Genomic DNA, 12,500 nt, shown 5'->3' with positions numbered 1-12,500 from the left:
CACGCACATGGGCATCACATACACACACACACACACACAGACACATGGGCATCACACACACACACACACACACACGGGCATCACACACACACACATACACACACACACGGGCATCACACATTGGTGCATAGGCAGGAAGCAAGCAGACTGTCAACTCCTGTTCCCTAGCAACAAACCTCTACCTTAGAGTATCAGAGGTAATAGGCTCTGATAGGAGAAAGAAACACACACACACACACACACACACACACACACACACACAGGCATGCTGTGGAAGGGGCCTAACCATCAAGCAGGCAACACTTAGCACATCATAACCCTAACCCTCATAACCACAGCAAAAGGAATATCATAACTAGTGTGTGTGCGTGTGTCTGTGCGTGCGTGCTGGTATGAACTGGAATTAGCATCTGGACGTGGGTATGCATGTGTCTGGTTTAATGACTGAAGACCTTGTGGATGCTTAAAAGCCAATGGGACCTTGTGCACTCTGCAGGGTGTTTGAGAACCAGTAGAACCTTGTGTACTCTGCATGATGCTTAAGAACCAGTAGAACCTTATGCACTCTGCAGGGTGCTTGAGAACCAGTAGAACCTTGTGTACTCTGCAGGATGCTTAAGAACCAGTAGAACCTTGTGCACTCTGCAGGATGCTTGAGAACCAGTAGAACCTTGTGCACTCTGCAGGCTGCTTGAGAACCAGTAGGGCTGGTGGAGGGCCCCGGGCCAAAACGAAATGTTCAAGTCGTGGACCATTAAATTGAAATGTAGTGCATATTTGTGCAAAAGTTACATTCTATAAAAGGTAGACTATTTTTTAAGAAATAAAAACATTTCTCTTTACTCTGCTCGTCTTTGCACTGTGTTAACAGTACTTTTATTAATATCATGAAATTATTGAACATCCATATGGCTGTTTTAAGGAGTAGAAATATATGGTGTATCTGAAGCAATCAAAATCTTTGAAGAGAAGCATATGGAGCAATTCTATGTCTTGGAAGAAAGTAATTTGCATCAATATGAATTAATAATTATTATTATATGGCTCTTCACAATGCAAGTAGAACGCTCCATTGATTTGAATGGGATTTCCTAAAGTTCTACTGGTCATTATTTTCGTCTAAGCTGATATGTCATGATGCAGACACAGATGTTAACAGCTGTGCCTGACCTAATGAGAAGGGGTTGGGTGGGAGGTTCTTTCTCTTTCTCTGACATTTCTCACTGCCTGATTAGCGGCGTCAGTGATGATGGCAGCCCAGCTGCTCATTAAGGAATCATTCGCAGATAACACCTTCAGATGATCAGATCACTGGTGTGAAGTGTGAAGAGGAGAGGAGGAGAAAAGAAAGGAGAGAGATGAGGAGAGGAGGAGGACAAGAAAGGAGAGAGAGAGAGAGAGAGAGAGAGAGAGAGAGAGAGAGAGAGAGAGAGAGAGAGAGAGAGAGAGAGAGAGAGAGAGAGAGAGAGAGAGAGAGAGAGAGAGAGAGAGAGAGAGAGAGAGAGAGAGGAGCAGCAGCAGTGTTTCCCACAGAATTTGATTGAATTTGTGGCGGGGGGTTAGGATTGTCTGCTGATGTGTGGATGCAATTCATAACATTTTCTATGTAGTTAGTTAAAATAAAGGTTCGTACTTCTCCTTGGGACAAGCACTTTTGAGTCTTGGAAAACACTTTTCCATTTACATCGGGATTTTGCAAACATTCAGTGTCAGAGTCAATAAAATGAGCCCTGCATGAGTAACGGAATTGACAAGCAGCTGTAAGTAAGCATACTAAACTCGACATCCAAACAGTATTCTAACATTAGCTTTGAGATACTGCTTGATTGCATAACTTAACTTAGTTTAGTCTCCTTAATGTACTATGTTGTGATAAGACCTTAGCAGAGTTAACTTTAAGCAGCAGTTTTGAACAAATTTGCGCAGCATTGTCACGCTAAGCGGATTTAATAGCAATTTAGCCTGTCATCTTCTATGCAATGCTTGGAGAGGAGGAGGGAGAGAGAGAGGGGAGGAGGAGGATGGGAATGGAGAGGAAAGGAGGAGGAAGAGAAGAGGAGAGGAGAGGAGAAGAAGAGACTAGACGAGAATTAAAGAGGAGAGGAGAGTGTTGGCGTAGCGAGCTGAGAAGGGGAGGAGAAGAAGAGGCTAGAGGAGAATAAAAGAGGAGAGAAGAAGAGGAGGGAGAGGAGAGTGTCTGCGTAGCAGCTGAATTATTCAGAGTAGTGTACGGCATGAATAATGGAGGTAGCTGAGGAAGAACACCGTTCCAGCCATCATCTCATCGCAACATCTCCTGGGCTCTGGCGGTGTGTGTGTGTGTGTGTGTGCGTGTGTGGCGGTGAGAAGAAGAACAGCGTTCCAGCCATCATCTCATTGCAACATCTCCTGGGCTCTGGCTGTGTGTGTCTGTGAGGTGTCTGTGTGTATTTCGGGGTGTGTGTGTGTGTGTGTGTGTGTGCACTATGGCAACAAACATGCAAACTCAAACAAACTAAAAAAAGTGCGTACAGCTTGTAGGAAAGTGTGTGCGAGTGCGTCGTTACATAGTTACATCGTTGGGACATTGTTAATTTCGAGCTCACATACACACACACATACACATACACACACGGCACTCATGGTATGGAAATTGCTGTGTGTGTGTGTGTGTGTGTGTGTGTGTGCGTGTGTATGTCCGGGACAGTAGAAAAAATGGCAAAGCAAGTTTCAAAATAGGTTTTTCTTTCCTAAACTCTTCACATGGGAATCTAAACATATCTTTCTCGTCTGAATAAAATGATCAAAGCAATATTAGCAGCCCCAGCTGTGGCGCGGCTGGCTGGGGCGCCTGCGCTGTGCGCCGGCGACCCGGGTTCGATTTCCGCCCCGTGGTCCTTTCCGGATCCCACCCCGACTCTCTCTCCCACTCGCTTCCGGTCATTCTCCACTGTCCTATCAAATTAAAGGCATAGGAAGCCCAAAAAAAATATATTAAAAAAAATAATAATAATAATATTAACAGCGGAAATACAACAGGTTTGACCTGGCATAACAAAAGCAGCGTTAGCCAGCTGACCTCTAAAGAAGCGGTTTTGTACACGCAGCCTTACAACACTATTTACTGCTCTTCGAATCACTGTACAATGTCATTTTTGGTACAATACAGTATAAGATACCCTAATGGGCTGGGTGCTTGCTTTTCTTTAGGAATCTGTCATCTTGGTTTGTATAGAAGTGAATATAAAGTGATACATGGGTCGGCACAAAAGGGTGAAAATAGGGCACTGGCGGTCATGGGTCACTTTCCGATATTCTTCGGTTAACTTTACATAACTGGCAGGCAGGCCGGGGAATGACATTTGTTTTCATGACATTGTGAACATTTTTGACTGATGCTGTAAGGTTACACTTGTGTTCTAAAAAAACGATATGATAGTCTTCTCTTACTAAAATACTGCCGTGTTTTCTGTCAGTGACAGACGAAACATCACCAATACCATGCTAGGCAGGACTGCAACTGTGATTTGACAAAAAGATGGTAGGAAGGTAGCCTAACTATGAAAACAGTTTGCAAAGTTAGCATTTGACATTTCGCTGTTCTAAAGCTATAGGCTATTCTTGAGAAAACAAACTAATTTTGGAGAGCAGCCTATTTTAACAGCTTTGTGGTCATTAGGCTATCGGAGAGTAGCCTATTTTAACAGCTTTGTGGTAATTTCCCAGGCTATCGGAGAGTAGCCTATTTTAACAGCTTTGTGGTCATTAGGCTATCGGAGAGTAGCCTATTTTAACAGTACTTTAACAGTAATTTGCCTGGCTACTGGTGAGTGTTTTCATTGATGTCTGTGGCCATGACCTCTCGCCACACTGACACTGACATTAAAGACTCGTGAATATAGGTTACTGACGGAATGTTTACAACCCTGTCCATGAGAAAGTCTAGCGCAACATCAAAAAAATAACGCACAATGAGAGTGTACAGGGCAACCTCTGGAACTGAGTGAGGGGAACCTCTGGAACTGACTGTGTTGTGTAGGAGAGACAGCTGATTAATGTTCATAAAATGGTGTTTAATAAATTAAGTGTTGAGAACTCACATAATGGACCAGAATGAGTCAATTAAGTGATACAAGTTACAGATTATTATGCTGTTGTTTATCATATAGTAGAATAACAAGATTATTATGCTGTTTATTATGTAGAATGGAAAAAAAAACCCAATAACTTGAATTTGGTTAACAGGTGGTTCAGTCCGGGACAATACCAAGTAGAATTGGGGACAGCTGCGGGACACTGAGGAAAAAAGTTAATTTCGAGCCCTGGTGTGTGTGTGCGTGTGTGTGTGTGTGTGTTTGTCCCTTTCTCCCAGCCCCTAGTTCTCTCCACTCCTCAGACAGCTCAGCCCATTAAAAGGTATTCAGGGCTATTCCCCCTTACCCCTTCCTCTCCCTCTCTCTCTCACACACACACACACACACACACACACACACACACACACACACCCATACACCTCTATTCTGAAGAAGTAGGCCCTTTCTTTGTAGCCTGCCAACTGCAGATAAATATTTATGAGCGTCCGTGACATTGTCATCCCTAGACTCTCCCTCTCTCTCCCCCTTTTTCTCCCTCTATCCTCTTTCTCTCCTTCCTCTCAGCTTCTCCCTCTCTCTCTCCCTTTCTCTCCCTCCCTCTATCCCTCTCTCTTACTCTTTTTCTCCCCTTTCTCTCTCTCTATCCCCCTTTCTTTCCCTCTCTCTCTCCCGCTCTTTCTCGCTCCCTCTCTATCCCTCTCTCACTCTCTCTCCCCCTTTCTCTCTCTCTCTCCTTCTCTCTCTATGTGTGTGTGTGTGTGTGTGTGTGTGTGTGTGTGTGTGTGTGTGTGTGTGTGTGTGTGTGTGTGTGTGTGTGTGTGTGTGTGTGTGTGTCTGCCAGCCCTTTTTTTCATTTTGCTTAACATGCTGATTTATAAACACACTGAAGAGTCACTCCAGCTGATGATTGCTGGGGGCTGTGTGAGTCTCTCTCCGTTTGTGTGTGTGTGTGTGTTTGTGTGTGTGTGTGTGTTTGTGTGTTGTGACCTTGCTTTTGTATGCATAGGGTCCACCTGCTGCAGTCAACTGGACAATGATAAAAATATCCTCATTCTTGTTGTCACTAGAGTCACGGACAGACAACTAATGGACATGTACACACACGTACACACACGCACACACACACACACACACACTCTCTCTCTCAAGGATAACTTGCACTAAATACTCACACAGGCAAACTACTCACACACACACTCCAGCACATGCACATACTCTCTCTCTACACACACACAGACACACATACACACATACAGACACATACACACATACAGCACACACACACACAGGTTGGCATGTGTCCTGTACAGAGAGGAGCCTTTGGCCTTCAGTAGCATAAGGAACAGTTCCATAGTTGACATAGCTACCATGGTGTGTGTTATCTGTACTTGCATTCTTGTGTAGTGTGTGTGAGTGTGTGCATGCGTGTGTCTTTGTGTGCGTGCGTGCGTGTGCTTGCATGCTCTTCTCTCCAGCGCCAATGGCAATCCTCTTCGCAGTGACTAGAGGACCGACACTCACTCTGCCTCCATTCTAACACTCGGTTCTAACACTGTTTGGTTTCTAACACTGTTTGGGTTCTAGCACTGTTTGGGTTCTAACACTGGGTTCTAACACTGTTTGGGTTCTAACACTGGGTTTTAACACTGTTTAGGTCCACTAGTGTGGTTCATAAAATAAATTTTCACCAAATTTGTCCAGATCGCATTTTGTCTTGTTCCAATTGGCATTGTAAGCATCTGTACCACACCCACACCATCCACACCCAACACATAGCTCCATACAGATAACTTGTCTTTGTTGTATTGTTTTGTTTGTTTGTTATTGTGTTTCCTTGCCTTCCTACTATGTAAAGTGACCTTGGGTTTGAGAAAGGCGCTATATAAAATAAAAATGGATGGCAGAAGTAACCCTGGTGATGTGAGGTCAAAAAGTTCATTCCTTCATACAGCGAATAGTGTTTGAACTGTTCTAATGTTCTTACTCTTTTAGTACTCATTAAGCACAGGGAGACAACAACCGTGATTCTTATAACACAATTTCTAAAACTATTAATACTTCTAGCAAAACCACTCACTGAGTTTGCAAAACTAAAAGCACAAACACTGCTTTGCATTCAGTTTGGAATTTTGTAACACACACTTTGTACAACTGTAGGCACAATCCACTGCACAGCAGTCTTTTTGCGGAACTGTAAACACATCTCACTGATTTACATTCAATTTCCAAATGATCAACACACTCCTAGCAATTCTATACACATGAATGGCTATTATTTACACTATTTTGCCAACTCTCTGGCACACTTTCTCATGTAAAAACTGTTTTAGATAATTAGTTCACTTTGCAATCAGCCTAAGCACTATAAATAAGCCACAGGTCATGTACAATGGGTACAATGGAGGGAGCAGGAAGAGTGAGAAGAGTAAGAATTAGAGGAGGCCGAAGAATAGGACGTGGAGGTAAAGAAGTAGGAGGAAGAAGAGGACAGTGGGGTGGCCCAGACGCCGAGCTTCTGTATGATGATTGGAGGAACCGTCAAAGAGGCTGGACTCTTTTTGATTGACAGCATATGTCGCGATCTGACAGGAAGTGGTTCAAGTTCAAGGGATGCGTTAACGTTAGTGTTGGCAGGTGAAGTCGAGAGGCAAGGCAAGTTGCAGCTCAAATTCTCATAATTTGGGAGCAATACAGTCGGTTTCTATTTGTCTTTGTAAATAGCATACTGTAAATAAAACCTTAATGTGGAGTTACAGAGTTTGTGACTTGCTTTTGTTTTAGTTGTGTATTTAGGCTAAGTTAGGTAGCGCGCTATATAATGGTGTAGTTCTATGCCGTGTCTGCCATGCCAACTCTATAGCCTACTGTTTGGCCTATTCTGGGTTTTGGGATAATTTTTGCCCTCAAAGAACAATATAGCACCTTAATAATATTAATTAATCCTTGAATTTCCCCTGGGGATCAATAAAGTATCTATCTATCTATCTATCTATCTATCTATCTATCTATTTAATAATTGACCATTTTTATCAGAGCTTCCCCTGTTCGAAAGAGCAGCAATCGCCACTGGTGTGTACAGGTGTGTGTGTGTGGGTGTGGGTGTGTGTCTGACCCCCTCACGTCTGATGAAGGGCTTGAGCTGGCCCGAAACGTCACGGTAATAAAAACATAACTATTGGGAGCGTATACAGGTGTTGCGGACTTTTTGTCTCTCTTTCTCATCGTCATTTTTTTGTCCAGCACCCAGGATCAGACTTGGATGTGCGTGCGTTTTATCCTCTTTACACATGTCTGACCCCCTCACCCATGACCTTGGACACCTGGGTCATGTGACACTGAGTTGCTATTAGAGACGCTATCCCAGGATTCCCTGCTTTCCGGCTGCTCTGGCACAGGAGACGCGGCGGCCATTTATATTCATGTGACCTGGACACTGGACACCACACACACAGACACACACACACACACAGAGACACACACACACACACACACACACATGCACATGAACTCTCTCAGTCACACAACTCACTCGACTCTCTCTCAGTGTTGCTCGATGATGGCAAAAACGTTTTCACGTCGATCACGATTATTAAACACGTTTTCACGCCGATCACGATTATTAAACACAATTACTCAGTGATTTTGGAATTGTCATCCATTTTCAAAACGTACATGTTTAGACATTTGTAAATCGAATGTTAACTATAATCCAACAGGAAAAATATGGAAATGAAAAATCCAACTTATAGATACTTATAGATGCACAGGACAACTTAACACAAAAGGGGCACGTTGTTATCAAACGGAATGTAGCAAAATAATAATTAGATTTCGATTATGTTGTTTTCAAGTCATAATCACGATGAATCATTTAATTGCACAGCCCTACTCTCTCTGCCTCTCTCTCTCTCTCTGCCTCTCTCTCCCCCTCTGTCTCTGCCTCTCTGTCTCTCTCTGCCTCTCTCTCCCCCCCCTCTCTCTCTTTTTCTCTCTCTCTGCCTCTCTTTCTCTCTATCAAATTCAAGTTGAAATAGTACTGTAGTTATTGCTGTATCATGCAAAGTCTTATTTCAACAAAAACAACAAACAAGTGAAAAGGAAAAAACAAAAACAATTTATATAGCACATTTCATACACAGAGGTCATTCAATGTGCTTTACATAAACAAAACCAAACAAGTCACAAGTTTCCAAAAATATGAAGAGGATGGCTGTAGCTATAGTGACCGGCCGAGCTAAGGACCAATTGGACAGACCACACACACACACACACACACACACACACACACACACACACACACACACACATACATTTCATCACTTTGATGAGGTCTGAATTATGCAACCAGTTCAGCACTTATTGCTTCATTTTTTTTTTTTATTAAGGCCACATACACACACACACACACACATGCAGGTCAGCTTCTTTTAATGCAATGTGGACCTTCACCTGGCTTTATGACGTTCCACAGTTTCATGTAGTAAGAGTTTGTTATGTGAGTGTTAGTGTTAGTGTGAGTGTGAGTGTGAGTGTGAGTGTGAGTGTGAGTGTGAGTGTGGAGTTTGTTGCAGGTGACCCAGGGGCTCTGGTTTGAGTGGGGTTGCCCCGGATACCCTCTCCGGTGCCAGTGGAGTTGTGTAATGATGCGGGCAAGAACACACACACACAAAGCACAAAGCTGGCATTGTGATGTGGGTATCTTGGCAGGCAGAGATCAACCAGGAGCTGCACTGATAAACACAGAACAACACACACACACACACCGACACACACACACACACACACACACACACACACACACACACACACACACACACACACACACATACGTGTCTCTACCCTCTCCACACTCTGCTCTGTGTGTGTGTGTAAGTTAGAGGATCTGTTGTATGCTGTGTGGGAGGGGAGGAGTCTCTGGTGATTGGAAGGGGAGGAGTCTCTGGTGGTGGTGTTTGGTCTGCTGGGACCTCCACCCCTGATTTCCCCCTGAACCCTCATGCCTTACATAGAACACACACACAGAACACACAAACACATCAATCACAATTTCATAGTTACGCAATGAAAAATTCTCTCGATCTCTTTCTCTCTTTCTATCTCTATCTCTATCTCTGTGTGTGTGTGTGTGTGTGTGTGTGTGAGCTGGGGTCAGGGGTTTGGACACAGAGCCCCACTGGGCATGTTGAAGCTGTCGAAATGGCCTTTGCATTCTTTCCATGTTGAATTTAGAAGCAATATTTGAGGGGAAAAGCCACAGTGGGTTGCAGTGTCTCATTCCATCCAGCAGAGCAGGGGAGCTGTGGAGCTGTGATGCTGCTTATTGTGCTGCCGCAGGCAGCAGAGGTGCTACACTGCCATCTAGTGGCCAGCAGCAGCATTGCGCTCTCTTGGTGTCGAATGAGCTGGTTAAAACACCATGGCAAAAATTACCCTGTAATTACTTCCCATTGGATCCTGTTGTGGGGGCCAGAAACCGTGTGTGTGTAAAGACCTGCACAGGGATATCCCTTAATAAATAAAATGTTGTGGTGCTTAGAGAGCCAAGAGGAAGGGACAAGAGACACAAGAAATAATAAAATATCACTCTCTTCCCCTCTCCTTATCTCTTTCTCTCTCTCTCTCTCTCTCTCTCTCTCTCTCTCTCTCTCTCTCTCTCTCTCTCTCACTTCCCCTCTCAGGATCTGGAGATTGTGTACTCATATCTTCATGGGATGGAGGCGTTGTCAAATCTCAGAGAGCACCAGCTCAGGTAACACAAATGGCTGTGTGTGTTTATGTGTGTGTATTTATGTGTGTGTTTGTGCCTCCTTAGACACACCGCTGTTTAGCGTGCGCTCAGTGTTGTGTGTAACAGTCTTACGCACACACGCACACACACACACACACACACACACACACCCTCTAACACACTTGACATCAGTAGTGTGAGTTAGTCACATTGTTGTCTGGGCCTCTGCAATCGGTTTAAGGGTCTGTTGGAGCTAGTCTCTGACCACACACACACACACACATGTTCACACATACACTCACACACACTCACTCTCTCTCTCTCTCTCACTCACTCACTCACTCACTCACTCACTTTCTCTTACATCATACACACACACACACACACACAAACTCTCGCACCCACACACACACACACACACACACACACACACACACACACACACTATCACTTACACACACTCACACACATGCACACTCTTTCTCACACACACACACACACACACACACACTCTCTCTCTCTCTGTCTGTCTCTCTCACACATACACACACATAGGCACACACATTCGTAAACACACACTCATACACGACACACTCTGTCTCTCTCTCACACACACACACGTACACACTCACACACACATGGATTGCCCCAGCAGCACAATATCACCACATGACCCCAGCTTCCAGAACATTCAACTACATTCCCAACATTCCAAGCCCCGCCCCCATGGGGCCTCGCACTGGGATGAAGCCGTCTTCAGGAATGCCGGCATGGAAAAAGCAAATAGACCCTTCTTCACCTTAAAGAACATCAGAGGAACTCTCTTTATCTCTCTCTGTGTGTGTGTGTGGAATGGATGTGTGTGTGTGTGTGTGTGTGGATCAGGGATGGAAATTAACCACCCGCCCCCCGCCAAATGCGGGTAGTTTTGTCCGCTGGCGGGTGAATTTGGTCAACTTGCCAGCCACTGTGGCGGGTAGCTAGCATACCACAAATAGTCAGATTCGGTCTAATTTTCATACTTATTGACGGTTAAAAATAAAAAAGTGTCTGTAGGGATCATGTAACGTTACCAGCCTATAAGGGTAAATCACGTAGTCGTAGTGAGCCGCCACCGCAGCATAGCCTATAGCAGGGATGTCAAAGTCAAATACATTAGAGGGCCAAAAAAACAAATTTGCAAAGCCGAGGGCCGGACTGGTTCAATGTTTATTAAAACATATTAAAATGACTGCACGTAACCTATTGAACCAAGACGTGTAATGTATTTTTTTTAATGATTAAATGATTAATGACTGTGACTGAAGTGCGGGCAAAGTTTGCACAGAAATGTACGATTTTTCCCATCCTCACCGACCTTGTCATAAAACTTGTTTAAATGATCATATGATGCCTCCTTACTGCTTTGTCGTCTACATCAGCCTTTCTCAAACTTCTTTGACCTGAGGCCCAGTCAAGGCATACTTTGGGGTCATAGGGCCCACCTACATGAACCCACCCCCCATCAAATTATCATAATGATATCACAATTATTATTATTTTTATACTATATTGCTATATAACAGAAACAGTCAATGTTTAAAGTGCTAAGATTGTTCACAAAAGCTTATGAAAACATGCACATCAGAGTACTGCTTTACTAATGTAAAATATAATTAGGCCTACAATAGTTTAATTGTTTTTGCATTGTTGCATGATGCTTGTATGAGAAATACTTCTCAAAACAACAGCAGTTATATGGGTGCCGTTGTTTTGGAATGTTTCCCTCATGCAAGCATCATACACTGATAGAATATTTATATGCTATTTAATTACATTTAATTTGAATGCCTGAATGTAAGGATTCAGGAAACACAATACCAGCTTTTGTGAATGGTAAACTGATCTGAAGATCTTTAACTAAGACTAATTAATAGCTTTTGGCTGACTTTGATACTAAATGCCAAACAGTGTTTTATATAGTCTGTGCTCTGTTTTTTTATGGAAGTTGCATAAATCCACGTCGTTCTATTAAATGTCGTTTCATAATTAAATAGTCTTCCAATAGGTTGAAGCTTAGCTTTGCTACCAAAGTGCACACGCATGCATTGAATAAACGCTCATACCACGACTTAATTCTATGCCTCTATGTTTGATGACACCAAATTAACAAGTATTTCCTGCTAATTGCAGAAATGTTTGTTTTCTTGTGGAAGGCTCTGTAGAAATCTAGCACCCTATTCAACGAAGTTAAACTGAAAGAGCGTGCCGTTCACAGACACCAGAATGAACGAGTTCACAATAACGTTCATCAGGCAGTAGTAATACAGTACGTTCAGTTCACGTTCGCTCAAAATATGAACGAGTTTATGAACTTTCGTTCAATGAACGCGCTCAGGCACAACACTGGGGAGTGGGGTAGCTGAAAGTTGTCATTTGCCCTGACTGAATACTGATGAATAATGAAGTCGAGGCCCACTTGCGGCGCCGCAGTGAGTTCGTGGGCTACCGTTGCATTGTGGGGAATAGAGTATTGGTGCGTGCAAAACAGCAGCCGGCGGCTGTGGCCTGCGGGCCGGTTCTAATACTAATCAAATATCATCCCGGGGGCTGTAGATAATTCATCCGGCCCGCGGGCCTTGACTTTGACATGTCTGGCCTATAGGCACTGGTGCAGCGCTTCACTTTCACTTCACTACCATTAAGAAACTGTCACTATG

At 43.7% G+C, this 12,500-nt stretch overlaps 1 protein-coding gene across 3 annotated transcripts in view; it reads left to right on the top strand.

Annotated features, from left to right (window-relative positions):
* Positions 1 to 12,500, top strand: part of rapgef2b (Rap guanine nucleotide exchange factor 2b) — a 111,175-nt gene that overhangs the window by 26,937 nt on the left and 71,738 nt on the right. For all 3 annotated transcript variants that reach the window (XM_042061734.1, XM_042061733.1, XM_042061732.1), the window contains exon 2: positions 9,752 to 9,822. In XM_042061734.1, coding sequence (XP_041917668.1) covers positions 9,752 to 9,822 — 71 coding nt within the window. The remainder of the gene's footprint in view (positions 1 to 9,751; positions 9,823 to 12,500) is intronic.

This window comes from Alosa sapidissima, chromosome 14 (genome assembly GCF_018492685.1).
Source record: "Alosa sapidissima isolate fAloSap1 chromosome 14, fAloSap1.pri, whole genome shotgun sequence".
Classification (NCBI taxonomy): domain Eukaryota; kingdom Metazoa; phylum Chordata; class Actinopteri; order Clupeiformes; family Clupeidae; genus Alosa; species Alosa sapidissima.
This window is presented reverse-complemented; position numbering and strand designations above follow the sequence as displayed.